Below are 23,937 nucleotides of genomic sequence, written 5' to 3'. Positions count from 1 at the left end.
CACGCCTCTAACGTTATTTAAAACGTTATTAAGACATATTTTAGAATATTTAGAAATGAGAGTTCTGCAAATATCTTGACACCCGAAAACCCCCATCAGGGCGTGTGTGTAGTGTATTTCATTGAAACTACTTTTGAGGTTGTTGTAAGCCCTCGTAATTACGTTTCCGAAACTGCACCACCTAGTACGCAAACCCCACACTTCTATGGTGTCGTTCTTTATTTTCCCATATCTCAATATCCCTAAGGCTTACCGAGTTGAGGTTTTCGGTAAACAAATGTCAGTTCCCTACATTTTAGAGACATACATTTCCACATATCTAAAAAATACAGACATTAGATACCCCATGGTACCTCGAACACCATTGGGGTACCCACTTACTTTTGAATAGTAATACATTTTGAGTTGTTGTTCAGCATCAATAAACACTTCATAGTTTTTCTACGTGCAACCCAAAAGTCCATACCTGACCGAACAGATTTTGTCCATTTAATCTCAAAAATGTTAAGATACTTTGTATTGTTAAGTACAACCAAGTTAAGCACACTGAATTTAATATTTTAAATATTTTCTGATTTTTGTTTCAGGTATTTCGTGCATCAAAACAAAACCAGGATTCTGCTTGGAAGACAGTGAAAAGAAGCAGTGTAGGTTGTGGCTAAAAGTACGTCCTTTCTGAAGACAGACCCAATTGTATTTACATTCTTTTGTACGAATATATAACCCTAATAAAAATACTGTACTACAAATTATTATTTCTTTCTTCCATAAATTAGAATAAAATATTATCTCTGTTTAAAGAAAATGTTTGTTAGTGTTAAGTCATTTCAACTCTTTTTCTCTGTAATAAGAACATTATCCCTCGCAATATTTTTTATCTTTGTGCTATTATGATTGGATGAAGTAAAATTCTATACGAAGCACTATTATTTCAGACATGCATTAAGAACTAATGTATTGTTCTGTATGTAAGGCAATGTGTATACTGAACATGTCTAGCGAAGGTGTTGTTTTAATATAGAATCTATAACTCAGCTTTTCAGTAGTCAACTTTATTGGGAATCCGAAGAAAGAAGTATATAAAAAAAAAGGTTGGACTAACCAACGTATGTGTTCGAATTCTGGACTAATCCAAATTATCCAGAGAAATCATTATATATTTCTTTGTTGATATTTCAGATGTGTCCTTTATCCAAGTCATATGAAACGGAGACTTCATACATCGCTATACTTTGTATGAACTATGTTCCGTATTTACTTAATCACTTTGTAACTTTCTCTAGGGTTGAGAAGGCCGCAGGTGTCAATCGAATAGTTTAGTATTTCACTCATGTCACCTTGTGACTAAGGTACGTCCTGTCGGTATATATATGGTACTGGGTTCAATTAGCGATAAAATACATTTTTAGCATTAAACAAATGTAAAAATCTACACGAAATGAGATACCATGATCTCTGACTTACGGATAACACCAAGCAACTAATGGTACTGAGTGTGATTGAGTTTACTATCTGGCTAAAATCAGTGTTCCTTTAGCTATACTTCTTTTCGTGCTCTGAATTGCAAAGATTGAAATAACCGTTTTAAATTATTGCATATATATCTTCTGAGTAACTCTGAGAATCATTGCTCTTTCTTTAAGCAATGTATGAGACTGTTAAACTGCTCGTTGCTTAAAATGTTGCACTAAGAAGGATGCATCCCAGAAAGTCCAAATTTGCAGAATGTCTAGAGCAGGGAAGGATAAATATGTTTAGTCGATGGCTGCACAACGCCTCCGCTGTCACCACGTTGTCACAGCGAATACAGCGGACGTTTAAGAATATTCTGCACTTACTATTAGGTATCTGCCTGGGAACTTTGGTGAAGCTACCCAGTCTCCTTCTTGGTGTCGCATTTTTAATGGCGAGTACTGAGTAGGAATCATCTTGTGAGCGAACACGTTTTCGGCTGTCAGCATACTTTTAATTATTGCGATATTAAAAAAAAACATACCTGTTAATTAAAATGTACAGAGAAGTTATTTCTGGAAAATTCTATTCAGGCCTCTTGTGGTAACAACTGCACTTTAGAAGAAGATACTATTAAGGAAAAGAATGAGGTAAAATAATCTTTATATCGTACAAGCAATGGATGATAACAACTTAATAAATGATTGTACGTAAATCTTGTTTGAGTTTGAATATAGGATTGTATATGGCTGTGCATTTTGCATTATTATTGAAGTGCTGCAACTAACTAACTGCAAACCATATGATAAATTCTTACAGTAATATATCACATATTGATTTACTCTGTATGAAAACGAAAATAGTTTAACATATGGTTAACCTTCTTTGTGCCCATAATTTTAAAATTAACACTTGTGTCACTTTTCAACACTTGGCTTTGCAGTAGCTTTCCAACGAATTAGGAGGAAGCCCAAACTTACAAGACACCCTGCAGGTAAATACATTTCTTTTGACAGTTTCACTGCTCCAAACTAAGATTTGAAAAGTGTAGTTTTGTTAATTTTATTATTATTGGCACAAAGGAGATCAACCATATTTTAAACTATTTTTGTTTCCATACAGAGAAAAACAATATGCGACAACATTACAGTAAGAATGTATCATGCATTTTGCAGTATGTTGTAGCACTTCAATAATGGTGCACTATACGTACAATCTAGATCCTGAATATGTCCAATCCATATATTACAACAAGGCAATACGTATGCGATACAGGTAAAATCCGTATATTTCATATGGACAATCTATAAGCTACATACATCCAATCCATACATTACATATGGCCAACCTGTACGCGACGTACGTATAATCTATATGCTGCATGCAGACAGTCTATAAGCTACATGTGTGCACTCTGTATGGTGCATACGGATATTCTGTATGCTGTATCGGGACAAGCTGTGTGCGACATAAGGAAAATCTGTATAATACATACGTACAATACGTATACTGTATCTAGTCGTACGTACGGGGCACAAGTACATTATAGATGCTGTCTCGGGATTGAACGCAAGAAACATACGTACAGAACGTATATTGCATACTTCTTGAAATTATGCTCCGTCCTGATAGTCAGTGAGTGTCGTCATTATTAACCGACATGCTACATACGATCCTGACGTCACAAAGCTAGATATCACCTCCGTATATACTTGTTACTGCAGATGACGTCACACGAATGACGTCATTGCACTTATGCAGACAGTGCGTATAATACATACTTTTTCAGTTATACGTTTGCTGCACGATGTTATATACGTTTGTACGTTAAGTCCAGAAACTACAGGAATTACGAATGTAACCTACGTTTTTAAGTATGCCACCTACATTTTTTTTCTCAGTGTAACTTACAGATTTTGAGCTCTTCTCTAGTGTGTAACCAAGGTATGAGGAGGGATCAATATGATCGTCAATGCTATCTTTCAGGGGGTCAATTCTAGCAGTGGGGTTTCGAATGCTACCACTTAGAAAACGCATCAAACTTCAGAAAATAGCAAAATGACGCACAGAATACGAGGTCCGACGATAAAGTAATGAGAATGTTTTTTCATGTGATGCTGGCAACCCTGCAGACTGAAAACGATGCCAGCATGTGACATTGGGCCTGCTTCACTAGCAGAGTACGTGGCACTTACGAAATATTATTCTTTGTGGAGTTAGAGGTTGAAGAGGGCGGCGGTCTATCCCTGTCACAACAATGGAAGCACGTAATATTGACCAGCGCTACGCAATCTCCTTCTGTGCGAAACTTGGCGAGACTGCCGTGGCAACATACCGGAAGCTACAGCAGGTCTTTGGAAATGAAATGTTATCAATACCACAGGTGTATTGTTGGCACAAAATGTTTGCGGAAGGTAGAGCAAAAATAGAAGATGAACACCACAGTGGGAGATCCTCAACAACACGAACGGACGAGAACACAGACAGACTCAGGGAACTTGTACGAGAGGATAGACGATTAACCGTGAAAATGATTCCAAATAAACTGAACATGAATCAAGAAATGTCAGTGCGTCTAATATTAAATGAAAATTTGGGAATGCGAAAAGTGTGTACCAAACTGGTTCCGAAAAATCTCACGAAGTAAAAAAACGATGACCGGTGGACTGTGGCATACTGAATTGTCTGTTCGGCAGTATTTGGCATCAAAATGCATTACAGTGCCACCACATCCACCTTATTTACCGGACATCGCCCCATGTGATTTTTTCAGTTCCCATGGGTGAAAGTAGTTCTTAAAAGACACCATTTTGAAGCAGAAACAAACATTCAAACAGCTGTAACACGGGTTTTGGCAGGCATTCTAAAAGATGACTTCCAGAGATGCTACCAACAATGGAAACGCCAATGGAGTGTGTGCAGGCACAAGGGGAGTACTTTTAAGGTGATCACATTGTGATTAGTTAAAAATGTAAGTAAAGTTGTTTTTTCCAACAATTCTCATTACTTTATTGTGAGTTCCCATATATGAAATAGTGGCTAAACTCAGAAAATGGCTAGTAAGCAAAAAGCATATAGCTAGAAAAGCCACTAGTGGCTTTTTCGAAAATTTGTGGCTATCTAGGTTCTCAAAATGACCAAATCTAGGTACAAACTAGTTAAAGTGGTAACTCTAGTTGTTGACGATCAAGCATGTTCAAAGGACGATCAAATGATCTGGCCCAAATCAGCTGAATTTTCCTTCATGTAGTCTGACATGTTAACTCGTTAACTTCCTACAAAATTAAGCATAGTAAGTCTCTACATGTGGTGAGAAAACTCTGATTGTTGCTGATCAACGCTATGAAATGACTGTCAAATGATCCGGCTCAATTCCGGTCAATTTTGATTCCATGGAGGTGAGCGGGTTAATTTGATAACTCCACTACAAATTATACATATTACGTCACCACGCGTGGCAATCAAACAATTATTCTTGGCGATCACCTGACGATCAAGTGATCTGACCCAATTCCGATCAATTTTGATTCCATGGATCCAACAGGTTAATTTGTTGTCCTCCTATAACATTACCCCGAAAAAATTATGGTAATCCATGAGCCGATCAATATTACTTCATGGGGTCTAACAGGTTATCTTGTTAGTCTCTCCTATAAAATTGAGTGTGCTACGTCCCTACTCGTGGCGATCAACCCAATCAAACGACGATCAAACAATCTGAAACATTTCCTATCAAATTTGCTTCCAGGGGGGTAAGAGTAACTGGTGAAAATTACCCGACGTTGACTATAATTGGTATCGTGGTAGATCTTTACGGTGTATACACATTTGCAATATTATTAATTCTCAACTAATTCGGCATCAAACTTCTATTTGAACCTAGTCAGGAATCTTTTTGTTTCTTGAAATTTACTGCACGTTTTCAGTACCGAGTCTATATAAGACGAGAACCTATAGTTTAATATGGAACCCCCACCATCATAGTGCGTTGAACTGTTTTGCTTTCTCATTGGAAATCGAACCTAAGACCACGTGAACCAAAGACGGATGAGCTAGCCACTAGACCAGTGGGGAGGGTTGAGTAAAATGATATTATATCGCACTTTATAGATAAACTCATCCAATTTTACCCCTTGGGTTCCAGGTGTCATTTTCCTATGTCCGTGCTGTAATATCAGGTTTTCATTTACTGTTAAAAGACTCCCTAAACCATTATATAGGGCATAGTTATCGTGAACGCGCGAGGAAAATTGAAAATATTTGCAATGTGGAACATTTGTACTGAAAAAATAAAATTTTGATGTTCTGAAGGGATTTTATGCTCCTTCAGGTTGGCAACACTGACCGGAGATCAAAAACAAAGTTTATTTTTTTAAATCTTGAAATACGATCTCGAAGTTGCCAATTGTTTATCGTCAAAACAAACACATGTGTGTCGTAATTGAATGCTCCCTTAGGCCTGCTATCTACTAAAATAAAACAATTTTTACTTTTCTGTCAATAAGGTGCAACCTAAGGTGAAATAGAACTAACTCGTGCCTTGTACCACTAAAAAATTTCATCATCTCCAGGATTAATACGACCCTAAATAAAGGATACGTTTTCACGATATCCCCATGGATGTCACTGGTATTTTGCAACGGAGTATTTATGACACCCATATGGATGTCAGTGGAACGCAATGGGTTAAACCAAACTTGGCATGCTCGTAGATCTCGTAGTTTCGTACGCATATGAAATATTAGTTTTCGGGTTATTGACCATCAAATTTAGATTATAATATTGTACAATCAAGAAATTTCACTAAGACATGAACAGTGAAACTTATTTAATCTTGATGGAACTAGATATAGTAGTAGACTTTTTTGTCGTTAACATTAAACCTACTAGCTTTAAGATAAATAGTTCTTATTTTCTAGTCTAGAAATGAATTGACTAATTAAAATATCAATAAAAAGCAAGAGCTGAATTAATCACATACCTCGGTAAACTTTACCCTTTGCACGAAATGCATTATAGAAGCACTGCCCACATGGGTTCTTGCTAACAACCTTGTTTCGTTTTCCTTTATTTTCCTGGTCCTGTCCATTCTTCTCATGCAAAGTATTTTCCTGGCTCTGTCCATCCTTCTCACGCAAAGTATTTTCCTGGCTCTGTTCACTCTTCTCATGCAAAGTATTTTCCTGGTCCTGACCATTCTTCTCATGCAAAGTATTTTCCTGGCTTTGTCCATTCTTCTCATGCAAAGTATGTTCCTGGTCCTGTACATTCTTCTCATCCAAACTATCTCCTTCAAGTGGTACTGCAACAAACACAAGACAATCGTTAAATGTATGATCATGTACACAGTCACCAGTATAAGTATCTCCCACCTGATTGCTATAACTCGATTTAGTCACAAACTCAAGTTACACCTAACCTTCCAAGCCGCCAACAATAGTTGGTCGGTCTATGCACATCTGAAATAATTTTTTTTCTGTAAAATTGATGAACACAAAATTTCTCCATTTTAAAATAGATTTTCTATTACTTGGAGCGCCAATATATCAATGGGATTATACCTCAATTTGTGCATAATATATTACTTCACATATGCTCCATGTGAGAAGAAAGTAAAAACAATGATGTTAGAAAATAGTTTAAATAAACCGAAAATATCAAATACGAAGCATTGTCCTACTCGAATTTCCTGTCTTCGAACAGGGTTTGATTCTAGGTAAGAACGCGTGGTTCGGGTCTCAAGTTGAGTTGTGGGTCCACGTCTCAGAGTGTTGCTGCTGAAAGGGACGTTACACTAGAATTACGAAACTATTGCCCTCTGAATCATAACATAAAATCATTCCGAAAGGATTTCTTGAGAAATAGAATGATGAGTCGTAAGTCATGCAACATTTTCACAACCCAGACAGTAGAATCGTGTATACGTCGCGATCGACCATAAGTACAAGGTGAAACGGGCCAAAGAGGTAGTGTGGCAAGCGGACTTTTTAACATAAAATGCCGTCGCTCCATCAGTATATTTAGTCAGCTTTTAGTGGCAACATTCAGTGACGAATCGACTTATCACACTGGACAACTTTACGAATGTTTGTTGGGAAAGGGCAAGGGAATTAGCAGGACATTGCAAAAACATCATTGATCTGCAGTATACGCTTTTAGTGTTATCGTTCTCAGAAAGAAACATTACACCATTTGTTAAACAAAGTTTTGCTAAAGCAGTCGGTAGTGTAGTGGTAACGTGCTAAACTTCCAAATGGAAAACCTTGCTTCGATTTCCCATCAGGTAGTATTATTTTTTCGCATAAAATAATGACTGCAAACAGAGATTCATCTTCCGATGGAGAACTTACAAGGCATCACTGGCGATATTTCGAGTAAACAGTGTGTGCGTTCTACATCTAAATCAACATCAATGATAAGTATGTTTCATATTTATATTCGTCCCCCTCTCTCTCTTTCTTGGCGTTTCCTTATCCTGTCTTTGCATCTTTCACTTCTCACCCTCTCCCTCTCTCTCACACACACGTACTTCATATTCCAAAGTTAAAGCGGAGCAAGAGCCCGATATACCTGGTCTGGAGAATCTAATTAACTGGGAACTTCGGCGTCGTGTTTTAAGTGCTGTGGGAATAACATCTCCAGTCCTGGTCGTCTCTGACAGAAATACTGTTTAAACGCAAGGGAATAAATAAAATCTCTTTTTTTATCCTCTGGGTTACCAAGTCTCAGTCGAATTACCGGGTCAACATGGATTTCAATCCTCGACACAGTGGTGGTCTATAACCGAACTAACATCATCCGACTGACACGATGATCCGTTTCAGCTCTTAGCGTGTTTATTCTATGTGTGCAAATTACGTTATATCCGGAAGAGAGGAAATCAATGCTGGATGTTCGGAAAAGATAAATCTTCGGAAAAGACTAGAAAATGGTAACCTCTTTGGTTATTTGAAAACAAAATTTTATTTATACTAGTTCGACACAAAATTTGTTTCCATCCTATAATTCAATGTGTTTTATTCACGTTGAAAATTGAAGCATGCTACGTCTATGAGGAACATAAACTTTTCCTTTCGAACATTTGTAACTTTTCATTACGATACAGTTTGGACTTTTAATATGGGTATTTCTGATAGAAATTTAGCAGTAAAATAGCACTCTTGAATTTTCTCTTTCTTTTTTTTTCTCTTCGTTTCGTTTCTTTTTGTTCAGTTTGCACTAGTAGTCTGAAATGGAAGATATGACCAACGACATCTACTGGGTATATTAGAATGTATTTTGGATCAGTATGTCCAACGAACTCGACCGAATTTGGAATCGAACCACGCAGAAACAAAGCATGTGTGTAAAACTTTTGACGTTATCTTAGATGTGTCTCAGAGATCTACAGTTCTACTTGAAATTGAGTATGTTATCCATTATGAATGTGACATAATAAATGTTTATAGCATCCTCTTTACATTCAAATAGTTCTGAAAATTTATGTAAAAACAAACGATATTTCTATATTACTGTCGGATTTCTGGAAACGGAACTTTATAATGTTAGGTTCTTTTCTTACTATGTTTGAATTCCACAGTTTTATCTGTTCTTCCTTTTCTTTTTCTTCTTCTCTGCTCTTTTCACTCTCTCTCTCTCTCTCTCTCTCTCTCTCTCTCTCTTTGCCTCGTTTCTGAATCTCTGTGTAATAGACATTCATTGGCTTTATTTCTGCATTGTGTGTGTTTTAGTTTCTCCCTATATCAACCTATGAATCTTGTTTCGTCTCGGTTTTGTTATTTCATTTTATCGAAATTAATACTTGTGTAGTTTGAAATTATAATTGCGTTCATGTTGTTAGCTAATTTTAGTATGGGAGAGAAGAAAGGAGGAGAGAGAGAGAGGGTCTCTTTACTTGACACGATTAGGGGATAAGAAGGTGTATATTGGGTGGCCTAACTGCACGGCGTTAGCTGTCGCAATTTTTTGATGCGAAGTGTACCAGATTTAAGGGCATCCCACGCAAGATAAAGCGAAAGAACCATAGTTGTAAATGCAATAATAATAATAATAATAATAATAATAATAATAATAATAATAATAATAATAATAATAATAATAATTATTATTATTATTATTATTATTATTATTATTATTATTATTATTATTATTATTATTATTATTAAAAACTCGTTTCCTTTTCAAAATCTCTGACTATGCCTAAGAGCATGTGTGCATATAGCGGTCATGTGCGCATCTTTTGTCAATGAGCGGTTCCAAAGGCCAAAAAGGAAGGAAATATCAGAGAGAGAAAAATAGAAAAACTTTCTTATGATAAATTCTGGGTCAGAGTTCGAAGTAGTTGCTTTAGACAGCTGCTTTTTGTTTCTTTTTTCCGGGAACAGAAAAGTTCTGGCGGTTAGGAAATTATACTATATAATATTGCAAATTTGCAAGTGAATTTATTTACATTGCAGTTTTTGGTAATAAAGAAATTATCATTAGAAGACGTTATTGTAAAAAGTAAGTTTTATTTCTTCATCCATCGCAAGTCTTACAGCGTTTGCACACGTCCCCGGCAATGCCGGATCCAGTTCCGACAATGCCGGCGATTCAATCGGTGGTAATGTAATCAAATGGTAGCTTGCACACGCTTTCCGACCCTGCAAAAAATGCCTATGAAACTCCTGGGACCGGCAAATGCAGTCGGCCTAGCCGCCGGCAATGTCGGTGTCGGCTCCGGCTCCGGTTTTTTTGGCGGCAATGCTTTCTTATGCGTGGATGCACACGCAGCCGGGCTTGCTGATAGGTTTCTTGAATCTAGCTACAGTGACTTGCAAGGCGTTGTGTATTCTTGTTTCTTTCCCTGTATTTGAATTTTTTGTTTACTTCAGTTTCTCTTATTTTCTTTTTTTCACATCACTTCAAGAATGAAGTAATCAAAATAGCTGTGAGGTACCACAAATATGGTGGCTTGCTATTTACATAAATTCTCAGCAGGGGAAATTCGGGTCTTGTTTGAATTACCCACCTACGGCAACGCGGAAATCGAGTTTCACAGATATATGTATGTAACATTATATTAATTTGTTATCTTCTACAGCCGAAACTTACTTAAACGATTTAAACAAAGGGTTCGTTGGATTCGTTTTGATGGAGAATATGTCTTAGCATATGTGAAGTCATAATAAAAAATCAACATAGCAGAGAATGAACAAAATGGAGATATGAAGAAATTATGGATCTAGAATAGTTGCCCAGTGTTTATCCTGTTAATTATGCCATCCAGTATGTAGGGTATGAATAAAATTCATAATAAGAAAACAAGGGTTTAAGTCTCCATCATAATCGAAGAAGAAGGCATTTCCAAGCATAACAAAGGTTGCAGGAATGCTTGATCTCATTTCTGTATCTTGGCGCTGAATATGATCACTAATTCGTTGTACTAAGAAATCGAACGTTTGTTTAGACATGCGAAAGTAATTTAAAAATTTCGAATCATATTTCCGCAGCTTTTCATAAAATGTATAAAACGAACTTTCACATGACGCACTGTCAATAATGGATGGATCCAAATCTTTCTAGTGCTACTTTGTTTCCTCTTTCTTCACCGTAAGTACAGCAAGGTAAGGAGATATCGTTTGTTTATTGCTGAACTCATGTTCTTGCCTTCACGTTCAAACTCAAACTACTTCTCGCCACCGGCATTACCGGGATGTGTGTGCAAAGCAGCGCCGGCACCGACATTGCCGGAACTGGCACCGGTTTTGCCGGCCGCGTGTGTAAAGCAGCCCCGGTTAAGGCATTGTCGGTTCCGGGACCGGCATTGCCGGGGACGTGTGCAAACGCTGTTAGGGTCCCCTATACTTCGCCCTCCCCCAATATCGATAACGAAAATTCAGGATGACATATCGATGTCGATATGTTTGTCATATCGAATGTTGATATATGAGAATATCGATATCGGTATATCGACATATCGCACAGGCCTAGATTCGAGAAATGATTCTTGAAATATACTGGAATCAATAATTAAACTCTAAATATGTTCTTCCATTTCGGTGTCCAAGCTTGAGAGGGGAGGGTGTGAAACCGAATAAAAATGTTAAGCCAAAAATGTGTTAAAACAAGAGTAGTTATATTTCTCCCTTACAAGAATACTGATAATAGAAAACTATTACTGTAATTTACCTGTTACTTCTGTTTTTGATTGTCGTTACAAATCAGCTACAGTACAGGTACGTAGCCAAGGGAGGGTGGGTCCGGAGATCCGCACCCCACCCCCTTCGAAAAAAGAAATTAAATATTAAGGAATGATAAAACAAAAAGGAACGTGAAAATGAAGAATCAGCGTTAAGAAGTTATTGAATGTTTTGCTGTACGTTTCAAATGATAAGTTACATAAGCAGTAGCCAATGATACGCAAACTTGAGCATAACGTTGTCGACATGTGTCCTTCTCATTGTTTCCTCACCACTCCAGCCTTATGAGGAACGCATTAACCGAATTACTTGCAATACATGGTGATGAAGGAGCGGGATGTCCTGGAAAAGTCAGGGAGTTTGAAATCTTTTAGAAAAGTTTCAGCATTTTCAGAATGTCTACTACTATCAGAGAAGTTTCAAGCTTTCGAAAACATAATGCCGTTCTGTAATAGTGTGGACATTTTTTATCATAATTTTTCGTCATCGCTTCTCTGCAGTATCAAACATGTTATTTCAGGAACGGTTTCCTACTGCTCCTTTAACTTGTCATTTTTAACAGATAGAAGTTAGCGGAAAGAAATTTCTGTTAACGTTTGATTCAACAAAGAAAGGAACGCAGAGTTTGTAAAATATTTTGAAGACATTTTTGAATATGTGCTTTTTATAATAGTGGATATACTTTTTATAATAGTTGAGGTCATAATGAAAGGAAAATTGTCATATTTGAATGAACAGAGCAAGGAACGTAGATATTGTAAAATCTTTTTCAATAGTGTTTTTAATATTCTTTTACTCGAGATTTCTTCATAGTTTGTTATTAAAATACTTATCATCATATCCTCATTTTATTGTCCTAGCGTATTGGTAAGAAAGTAACTTCTTACTTTCTGAATGTTCACTTCGTACTGTTGGCAGTTCGAGCCTTATCCAATCCATTCGGCAGTGTTCATAGTACCTTTTCGTAATACAAACCATTCTCTATACTGATGTAGATTAATAAATGCCGAGAAATATTGTAGAAAGTATCTAGATATGTGTAATGCCGTCGAGGTGGAAAGAATGAGTAATTGTTACGTTCTTTGCAATTGCAGACCTTATTATATCTACACACACACACACACACACACACACACATATATATATATATATATATATATATATATATATATATATATATATATACTGTCAATTTTTGTGGTTCGTATTTCATGTTGGCTTCGTGGCACAGTACGTAGTGTTTCGGTTTACGAGTAAGAGGGTCGCTGGTTGAATCACTTCTACCCCATTTCTATTTTCTAAAATATTATAATTTAGTATATTTTTATAAATATTGCCAGTAGATGTTCGCCTGTAATTATGCCTTATTTCAAACGCACAGACATTTGAGAATAGAGGTAAAGGAGACAGGAGATAATACTTGTTTCCTTGTTTTATAATGCATTTTAAAACTCACCTTAATGTAAACAAATCAGGCATATAGGCAATTTAACATATTTTGGGTGGAATAATTTTTTGGTTTATTGGCGTTTCGCTTCGTCTCGGTCTCTAGTGGACCACTGGGGGTATAATTTCCAAAACACAAGTGGCGCCACCGCGGATCGACGCTGCGGAGCCGCCAATATTCGGCGAGCTGTCACTAGTTCCCCATCGGTGGTCCACCGACGCTTACAGCATGGGGTTGCTTCTGAAATTTAATTACGTATCATGATATCACATATCTCATATTAATGTTGAGTTGATTTGATTGTGAGTTTAACGTCCCTTTCAGCAGAGAGGCTATATGATACGTGGACCTACTGATTAACGTGGAATCCAAACCATATGAGCTCCAGCCGGGAGTCGAACTCAGGTCTCCCACGCCAAAGGCGCGTACGCTAACCGCTTAGCCACGAAGGAGTTCTCTCATATTAATGAGTCAGAATGATTAACGATATATTATCACTGAACTTTGAGTGTGACAAAGGTTGTCATATTGGATGCAAAATGTAATGGTTAACTTGTATATTTCCATTACCTCTAATTCCAAATGAAAGTTTTGTGAACGAGACTTCTTGTAAAAATTGTAATTTTTATGCGAACAAAAATACGTGCTTCTTTGTGACAGTAAAAATTATTACACTCTAAATTTTGCAGTATTCTAACTCTAAGCTTCGACTTTGTTTTATTTCCATTACTTACATTGGAAATATGTTTGATCGTTGAAAGCCACCCCACGCCGTAAGCGTCAGTGGACCACGGATGGGCAAGTAGCGACATCTCGCCAAAAATTGGCGGCACTGCAGCGACGATCCGCAGTGGCCCCACAGACGTTTTGAAAATTATACCACCAGCGTCAGAGAAGCAACGGAACGCCAATGAATCAGAAAATTATTCCCCCAAAATATGTTAAATCGCCTATATGCGTGATTTGTTTACACTAAAGGTGGGTCTAAAAACACTAAAAACAAGTACGCTGGGGGTGAGCGCGAACCTCCAACGTTATGATTACTAAGCACGTGTTCTTAAGACTTCGCCACGGTGGCAAAGAAGAAAAATTCGCCTGTAGAGGGATAAAAGTTTGAGGTCTTTTTAATTTGGCCAATCAGAGCTCCTTTAATCGTGTATATTCGACAATAACAGCTTCGGATCAGATAAAAATTCACTTCCATGTAATTTTATTGCAAAATGACACGTGTCTGTTTACTTTATTTCACAGTTCTCCCATATTAACTTTCTAATGATCGGCGACAGTTTCCACTTAAATTCATACAATTATACGCACTCATCTCAAATTTTTTTACTTCATGATGTAGAGCCAGGGGTTACTCTTGACACCCGGTGCTCACTTTAGGAACAATTCGTCAGGAAAAATAATATATAATAATAACCGCCTGTTCATGACTGGTGATAGTTCGTGTTGATCCCTTTGTGATTCCACTCGACGAATCAAACGAGCGCGGACCAAAATGAAGTCCTCGCTGTTACGCGGTGATAACTTCAACACCCCGACTCTAGATGTCTGTTTCGAACTGACGAACCCTGCCGCCAGTGGCACACTAGAGGCAATCCTTCGGCACGCCTCTATATCAACGATGGACATTTACCGGTAAATGGGCCACTATCTGTTGGCGGCGTTGACGGTATGGTTTAATTAAACAGATCTTTCAGTATTAGCCCATATTTAAAGTTTGTTAGCATATATAACTTACGCTGTAAGAAATTTACAATGTAATTCTTCGCAATTGTGTTCACGTAACAGACAAATGATAAAGAATGACACCTACCATTCAAATGTAACCCATATCCCCATGTGCGTTTGATATGAAGGCTGAGTGAGGGATAAAAACAATAAAGAGGATTGTGTTGTTTCATGCAAATAATAGTAATGAAAAGAATTATTATTAGTAGTAGTATTAGTATTAGTATTAATCAATGTGATTTCACCATAAATAACAGAGAATTACTCACAAAATTCAAAGTAGCTATCAACAATACGTTCTTAAAAGCATCCCATACCAGGATTCGAAATAACGATCTTTGGATTTAGAATACCATGCATTAGTAATTGCATCGCGCAATATCAGACAAATTGTTATAATTTGTTACTTCGTATTACTTACTTTAAGTCCGAAATAGATCTAAACATTGAAGATAAAGAGAGAACAGAAAAAACAAAAACCTTATAACATTACCTGAATTGTAAAATATTGTATTCAAGAATAACAGTAAAGTAAAACAGTGTGCATCGTTTCTTATGTTTACTATTGATTTGAGAAAGAACCCAGGAGAAAAGTGATAGAGTGCTAAACTAAAATGGAGGTTTTGTTTTCCATAATGTTTGCTTTTATATGATTGTAGCCTTTCGTTCAAGAATGTTACTTTCAAGCTATTCCAATGTGGTCTTCCTAAACACAGGTAAGTAGAATATACTTCTGTCCAGTAAATCTTGACGGAGATGCCATGGATTAGGGGAAAGACGCTGAGCTTCAAATCAAGGTGTTTGCAGTTCTAATCTCCCCTATAGCTGAGATTAAAAAACATGGTTTCTTCTATATAGTGATTACAACCTCTGCATTCAAATCAAGTTAGAAATCTTCTGGAATATATTTGTTAGCCCTGAAACGGGCTGTTTTGATTATCCGAATAGTAGGATGTCCAATGTCCCTTGGTATTAATAATCGCCTGGATCCTTCTCGGCGTCCCTTCAATGAGAGTCCGAAGGTAACGTTCACTGTCAGAAACGTCCTCCCCGGCATCAGGAATTAAATTTCACAATTTTGTTTTCGTGGTGGGTGACGGATTAGGCCAGAGTTCCTTCATAATTCTTTTGAGTTCCGCGCACACCTTCTCGATCGGGTCATGTTGGCAGCAGGTGGTAACCAATCCAGAACATCCAGATCGCCTTGCTGCGCCAACCAATTCTGAACTACCCGAAACATATGAACGGGTGAATGGCAGCATGACATTCCGAAGAATGTGCATATACTGTTCACCCGTTATACGTCCCTCTACCTGATGGAGTACTCCTAACCCCTTTGATATCAAGAAACCCCAGGATAACAGAAACACGGCCACAATGCTGTCTGTGGTAGACATATCATGGGGTCATGCTTGGTTCCTTTTGGTCTACACACGACAACTCGTCATGCACTTTCAGGGACAAACACGCATTCATCTATGAAGATCACTTCGTTTCAATTCCGATATCTGTTCGTTTCTGCAAATTCAAGGTGCAGTCGAATATGATCCTGTGAGAGAACTTCCTTTCTTGCAGCATTACGAGCATGAAGAACCGCTGTCCTAAGCCGTCTTCTAGCAGTAGATCGTGAAGCATTGAAATTTGCTACCGCTACCTGTCTGAGTAGCCAGGAGATCGTATGTGGTCTGTGCTGTGCAACAGCAATGAGTCGATTAGCTTGCTCTTGTGGTGCTACACGTTTTCTCCCACTACCTTAACGTCTAGTAGATTCGCCAGTTTCCCGATATCGCTTTACCCATCGTTCAGCACTCCTTATGCAAACAACACTTATCACTGCTTGTGCGACGTTCAAGCCGTCATTTGCGATGTCTAAAATGTGTAACGTTATTTCTTCCGTTACATTCCCTAATTCCAAATATATCTTGAATATTTATATACTACGTAAGATTATGATAAGATCACTCTACGAGTTTACACTTCAGAATATATGTTTCGTACTATATATCGAATTTTTCACCATTATTATTTATCAAAGTAATCAACATTCAATCCTTACAAGATGGTTCTTCGTTCTATCTATTTCTACATTACCATATCAACCAAATAAACAAGTTGTCATAGCAACGAAAACAAGAAATATCTCGATATAATACAAATATTTAAATTGTTTCTTTATACGAGGGTTGGAACTTAAATAGTGGCAACACTACTGTGAAGACACTATGCAATTAAATGTACTAGTGGCGCTGATAGCGCTCGTTGTTGACATACTTACCTAGCCTCCGAGCAAATATACTCGCACGTCACCGGCAGGGGCACAAGCAAAGGAAGCACAGTCACTTGTGAGCGAGCGGTCTAACGTAAAGGTGTTACTATGTTTTCGAAACACTAACAACGGAGTTGGATCAAGATTGAATGTGCCAGAGGTCGTACAGCACGACAGTGTCACTAAGGGCTTCAAGAGGTGTGTGGGGAATCGGCATTGCCGTACAGAACAGTGGCACGGTTGGTAAAAGCCTTCAACGAAGGTCGGCAAACTGTGGCAAACATGCATCGGGCAGGTCGTCCTAGCGTGTCTGAAGAAGAAATGCAAGCTGTTGCCGCGTTAGTGGACAGTGATCGACGCCTGACGTTTTGTGAGCTCCCCCACGAAAACGGATTAGCGCATACGACTGTGCTTCGCATTCTGAAGAAACGCCTGGACATGCGCAAAATTGCATCACGATGGGTTCCTTTACGTTAGACCGCTCGCTCACAAGTGACTGTGCTTTCCTCGCTTGTGCGCCAGCCGGTGACGTGCGACGAGCGAGTCTATTTGCTCGGAGGTTAGTTAGGTATGTCAACAACGTGCACTATCAGCGCCACTAGTATATTTCATTGCATAGTGTCTTCACAGTAATGTTACCACTATTTAAGTTCCAACCCTCCTATATTTTCTTCTTTTTAACCGCTTGTGCCTTTAAATAGCACTTTTGCCCGTAAATAGAAACAATACTTAGACAGTACATAAAGATATGCATTACAGTTATATGTATGGCTCCCGAACTATGGGACTTCTTAAATTGGTTACACGTGGAGAAAGAATCCTGGGCCGTTAAATATTTAATATACATGTTTACCTTACTTTTTGAATAGCCTTTATATATAAAAATCACAATTCATTAAATAATATATAATTTTCATCTTATCTCAATATCATTTTTATATTTGTCCAACAGTCAATTTTATTTTAATGTTATAAAATTATCGATGAGAAAGACATATTCAAAATGTGATAAGTTTGTTGATTATTTAGGTCCTAGATATATTATGTAATTCAATACCATTTATATTTAGTAACAATAAAGTTGGTGTAAGTTAAAATATATCATAACATATTTCATTTATCCGGACATAATTAGCATAAATTTGATAGAAAATATTTGTATTGTAACTATTCTATCAGGCCTTGTTTCCATTTTGTACTAATACACAATAACACGCTGAGCAAGGCTATGTGATAATATGTAAAAGAAAACAGTATCACGTAACGGTTTCATCACAATAACTGTGTCTTCATCAGGCTTCCACTCCTTCTCTCTTTCTGATAGAATAGTTAGTGGAGTTCTAGTTCTCTTTCTGAAGAGGAGTGGAAGTCCGATGAAGACACAGTTATTGTGTTGAAACTGTTACGTGATACTGTTTTTTTTTTTTTTTACATATTATCACATAGTCTTGCTCAGTCTGTTATTGTGTATTAGTATTTGTATTGGTGTATAGATGTGGTTGAATAGAATGTGGTCGAAGAAAGAACTACAAAGAAATCATAACAATATTCAAAGTGAAACAAAACAAAAACTAATCGATATTACACAACAAAGAAAATATTACATTAAGAGTTAATTTGAAACTTCGATATTATCTATATTGATCTTAGATAAAACTTCTATAGGAACTAATTTTTCAACTAATTGCATCAATTTACCTTTGGTATAGTTTAACGGACGCCATAACTTTAGTTTGTCAAAATTTCGTATATCCAAAAGGTTACCAGTTTTTACATCTCTCAATTCAAGAACTCAATTAAGTTGCATTGTGTAGCACAATCTTGAGTACAATCCTGTATACTATTTACATCACCAGTTCTTTGATTCCTATTTTGAAACTTTCTGCTGCCTATGTAATTACTACGAAATCTGGGAGAATGTGGAAGATTAGATTGATTCTTTACATTATTCATAAAAGCTGTACGATTATTATTTCTGTTTCTTCTAAAATTAGGTTCGGTCGTATTGCCATTATGAGAAAATCCAACGTTATCTCTCGTATTATGATTACAATATTCTCTAACATTGATGTTTCGCACGGGAATATAATTAGCTTGATTTCTGTTAGTATTACCTTGCAATCTAGACTAACTCTCATAGTTTTGAACTATCATTATTAAGTAATCAAAATCAATACACTGCGAAGAGATCAATACTTTCTGTAGCTTAAACGGTAATAATATTCTTATTGATGCAATAATGCGTGGTTCGTGCTGATATGGGTTTATCTGTTTCAAGTCACTATATGCTGAAATTACGAAACCTGTAAGACTTTTGTTCACTTTAGGATCAAAACGTCGGTTTCTAATTTGGGCATCCCGGTCTGCTAACATAAAATCATTTTCAAAAGTTGCTAACAGCGCATTTTTAAAATCTGAATAATTATGCAGACTACCTCTGATCGCTTTAATACCATAGCGAATAAGGTGGTAACAAAATATGTGGCAATATTTTGAGGAAATTACCCTTATCTATACCAATTAGTTTATATTCTTCTTCATTTTTTTCTAAAAAGGTACTCGCTGGAATGTCCTCAGATCTACTGCTGAATTTCGTTAAGGATCTTATTTCACTAAATTTTACGCGATTACTAGTACTAAAATACATTAGATGTCTAGGTTTTACGCATGTATGATTTCTGCGATGTGATCGTCCTTCGTCCTCGATATTACAGATGGTGTCCTCCCTTTCAGAATAGCCTTCTAATGTGTTGCTGTCTTTTTCACAGGGTCTTGATTCAATTCTCCCATGTTCCCCATACACTACATTGAGGGCAGGATCAGGATTACACTTTGCTGTATTGATTTTCTCTTTGATGGTATGTACCTCTTCTTGCAGTCTCCGAGTTTTTTTTTTTTTTTTGTATGTTCATTGACTTGTATTTCTACTACATCAACGGTACTTCTCACCACTGCAAAACTACGGATAATTTGCTCCATCCTATTGTCGGTTATTTCCAGTTTGGTATTTATGTGCTGCGTTATTTGCTCCAATTTGGGATCAATTTACTGTCCAATTTGTAGTTTTAGTTGTTTCAGTACGGAATTCAAATTTTGTGTTACTTGTTCTAATCTAGAATACAAATTTTGTGTTACTTGTTCTAATCTGGAATCCTATTTGGAATTCATCTGTTCCAAATTTTGTGTCATTTGTTCCAATCAGGAATCCATCTGCTGTCCTATTTGTAGTTTTACTTGTTCCAGCCTGGTATCCAATTGTCGTGTCATGGAATTCACTTGCTGTCCTAGCTGCCGTACAAGATCAATCACATCCGTTGAAGTCTCAATTGCTGAGGTACTGACATCTTCAGCTCCTGTATTGGTATTCATTTCAGTTCTTCGATATATTTTTTCTTTTATTACGTAGTAAAATGTAATCCGTGATGTTGAGATAGTTTACTAAAACGTCTGACTAAAACGTCTGACTAATATTTATAGATCGAATGTTTGGAGGGACCCGTCCCGCACCCAACCGCTTTTTTTCAGGACAATACGAAACCGTTAGTCCCTCATTTTATGTCTTCAATATCTGTGCACAATTTCATTCACTTCGGCTCACTTCTTCTTAGCTTTCGGGCGTCAACTTTCAAAATTTTGGGGTGTGTTTTTTGCCACCTAAAACTGTTTTTCAGCAAAAAATAAAAAAAACGGATTCGTTTATGTTTTGCGTATTGTCCATACAAAAAGTTTCGTTGCAACTCTTCATGTCCTTTCCACATATCTGACATACTGTTACTAGCACTTTTGATATTTCGTAATCAAAGTTTTTAGGGGTCCGTGCCCCATCCAAGCTTTTTCTCCAGAAAAATTCGAATCTCATATTACCTCATTTTATGTCTACAATATCTGTGCAAAATTTCATTCACTTCGATTCGCTTCTTCTTGTTTTTCGGGCGTCAACTTTCAAAACTTTGGGTGGGGGCTTTTGCCCTCTTAAACCGTTTTTCCGCAGAAGATAAGAGAAATGTATTCGATTATTTTTTGCGTATTGTCCATACATGAAGTTTCGTTAGAATTCTACATGTCCTTTACACACATCTGACATACTGTTACTAGCACTTTTTATATTTCGTGATCAAAGGTTTGGAGGGGTCCGTGCCCCAACCAATCGTTTTTTTTTAGGAAAATACGAAACCTGTATGCCCTCATTTTACGTATGCAATATCTATGCACAATTTCATTCACTTCGGATCAGTTGTTCTTGCTTTTCGGGTGTCAACTTTCAAAATTTTTGGTGGGGCTTTTATATTAAAACTTTACATTATGTAACTTTTTATTTTTTTATAATATTCTTTTTGGGGGGGAAAGGAGAGAAATGCTATTCCCTGATATCTGTTTCTTGCCATTCATGTTCTTTGAACTGCTTAAGTAAGATAATTTTCTAACTTTTGATGTCATCCAGCTCCGTCATGATAATAAAATTGTCATTCCTAACAATTTATTTTATTCTGCTATTTGCAGTTTCCTACACTGATATATTTGTGACAAAATTGTGGTTTGGTCCAACGCCTTTCGAATTCGCAACCAACCCAACCGCCGAGCTTTTTGGGTTGCCTGCTATTGCAGGAAAGGGAGAATTGCAGGTGGTAATGCACTTTTGGAGTCGTGTATACAAATATTTGGTTCTCGAGTTATTAGCCATCAAATTTACGTTAGAATGTTGTAAAATCAAGAATTTCAATAAGACATGTTCAGTGAAAAGTCATTCCATTTTGATGAAACTCGATAATAGTATACCTTTTTGTCTGTGGCATTAAACTTATCGCTCAAAATATATGTGTATAATTCTTATTTTCTATTCTAGGAAATAAATTGACAAATTAAAATGGAAACAAGAATAGCCAGCTGAAGTAACAACATACCTTTTTGGTAGCTTTTACACCTTGCACGTAATTCATTGATGCTACGCTTCACACATGAGTCATTGCAACAAACAGCTCTCCCTATTTCTTGTAAATTATTCTCGTCAGGTCCTGTCCCCTTATATAAAATAACTTCTTTCAGTGGTACTGCAACAAACACAAGAAATTGGTTAAATATATAATAATGTACAGTCAGCAGCATAAATCTCTCTCACCTGATTGCTGGAACTTCATTAGGTCGTATGCTGATGTCAAACGCCTGGAATAGACGCAACCCAAATTACACATAACCTTTCGTGCATCTAAAAATAGTTAGTAGGTCTGTGCATCGCTGAAATAAAGTTTTGCTATAAAGTTGATGCACACAAAATTTCTCCATTATAAAATAGATTCTCTATTACTTGGACCGCTAATATATCAATAGGATTATATCTCAATTTGTGCATAATGTGTTACTTCATCCATACTCCATGTGAGAAGAAGGAAAAAACAACGATCACACATGAATTAGAAAATAATTTAAATAAACTGAAAATATGAACTATGAAACAAATTTGCAGATATTTTTCTCCCTTGACTGACCATCTCCAATTCTCCGTCATTCGAACATATCTTTCTTGCTTGTAGGAATAGATACTGCTTAGCAACTGAGTATGAATTGAAATTGAATTTGAAGTATGCTAAAAAATATTCGACCAGCCAGGATTCAAAACTAGGTCAACTGGGTAAAAACCCAATATGGTGACCACTTACCAACGGCAGTTTGTTATTTGATGCAGTACAAGAACTGTTAGCTAGTTAAAAAAAAAACTTTTCATGTAATTGTAGACGAGATACTGATGCCCATATTAAGGGAAGATCATTAGTTGAGTTTATTAATTTTCATAATCAAATTTTATCTTTCAGGTAATTGTTATTGCAATTCTATTATTGTTTTATTATTATTATTATTATTATTATTATTATTATTATTATTATTATTATTATTATTATTATTATTATTATTATTATTGACAATCATTACAGCTCCTATGATATCACAGGTTCAACCTGTTTTGGATCAGTTATTGTGACGCAAAAGAAAATGTGATTTGTGCGAAAAAATATGTTTATGCATTGCAAGAGATATAACTTTCAATTATTTGATGCAAACAAACTAGTATCTGACTGTAAACAAAACATAGTGTGGGACAGAAAACCAATTAACACAAAGCCAAGTGCTCTTTTTTGCTAGTATAAGAAATAATTGAGCTGTTTGAGTGAATAGTTTGATAACTGTGTATTCCTCTGTTCTAATCCTGAAATAGGGTTCTTTTCTTTCGAAATAGGTAGAGAGAAGTGTTTTTTTTTAAATCAATTAAGTCTCCCAAGAATACATTTCATCTTCATTATCAACTCCCTACTTGAGCTCCCTCGTGGATAAGCGGTTAGCGTACACACCTTTTGTGTGAGAGAACCGGTTTTGATTCCCGGTGGGAGCTCATGTGGCTCTAATCCCACCTTAAGCTGTAGGTCATGTCTCATATAGCCTTGCTGTTGAAAGGGACGCTACACTGAAATCAGCCAACTAATCTACTATATAATGCAAAATAAAGTAGGAATCTCCTATCGCTATACAACCCACCATACCTTGTTCATGGTTGGTTTGACTAATGTTTAGGATATAACTCGTGACCTACTGTATAATGTAGCATAAAGTAAGAATCCCTATCAATATGCAACCCACTATACATTCTTCATGGTTGGGTTGAATAATCTTTAGGATATAACTCATGACCTACTGTATAATGCGGGAGACCCAGATTCGATTCATGGCGGGAGCTCAAGTGGTCTGGATATTACGTTAAGCTGTAGATCCACGTCTCATACAGCCTAGGTGTTGGAAGGAACGCTAAATTCAACTCAAATCAAATCAATTAACTCTCTACTAAAATCGAAAGTGATTGAAATTATACT

General features: G+C 36.7%; 1 protein-coding gene across 1 annotated transcript in view; it reads right to left on the bottom strand.

The window, feature by feature from the left end:
- Nucleotides 1-23,937, bottom strand: part of LOC145674674 (uncharacterized) — a 59,631-nt gene that overhangs the window by 20,860 nt on the left and 14,834 nt on the right. Inside the window, exons 3-4 of the mRNA XM_081744901.1 lie at nucleotides 21,982-22,128; nucleotides 6,434-6,754 (exon numbers count right to left, since the gene is read on the bottom strand). Of these exons, the coding sequence (XP_081601027.1) occupies nucleotides 6,434-6,754; nucleotides 21,982-22,128 (468 nt within the window). The remainder of the gene's footprint in view (nucleotides 1-6,433; nucleotides 6,755-21,981; nucleotides 22,129-23,937) is intronic.

Source organism: Thermobia domestica, chromosome 17 (assembly GCF_964235325.1).
Source record: "Thermobia domestica chromosome 17, izTheDome1.hap1.1, whole genome shotgun sequence".
Taxonomy (NCBI): Eukaryota; Metazoa; Arthropoda; class Insecta; order Zygentoma; family Lepismatidae; genus Thermobia; species Thermobia domestica.
This window is presented reverse-complemented; position numbering and strand designations above follow the sequence as displayed.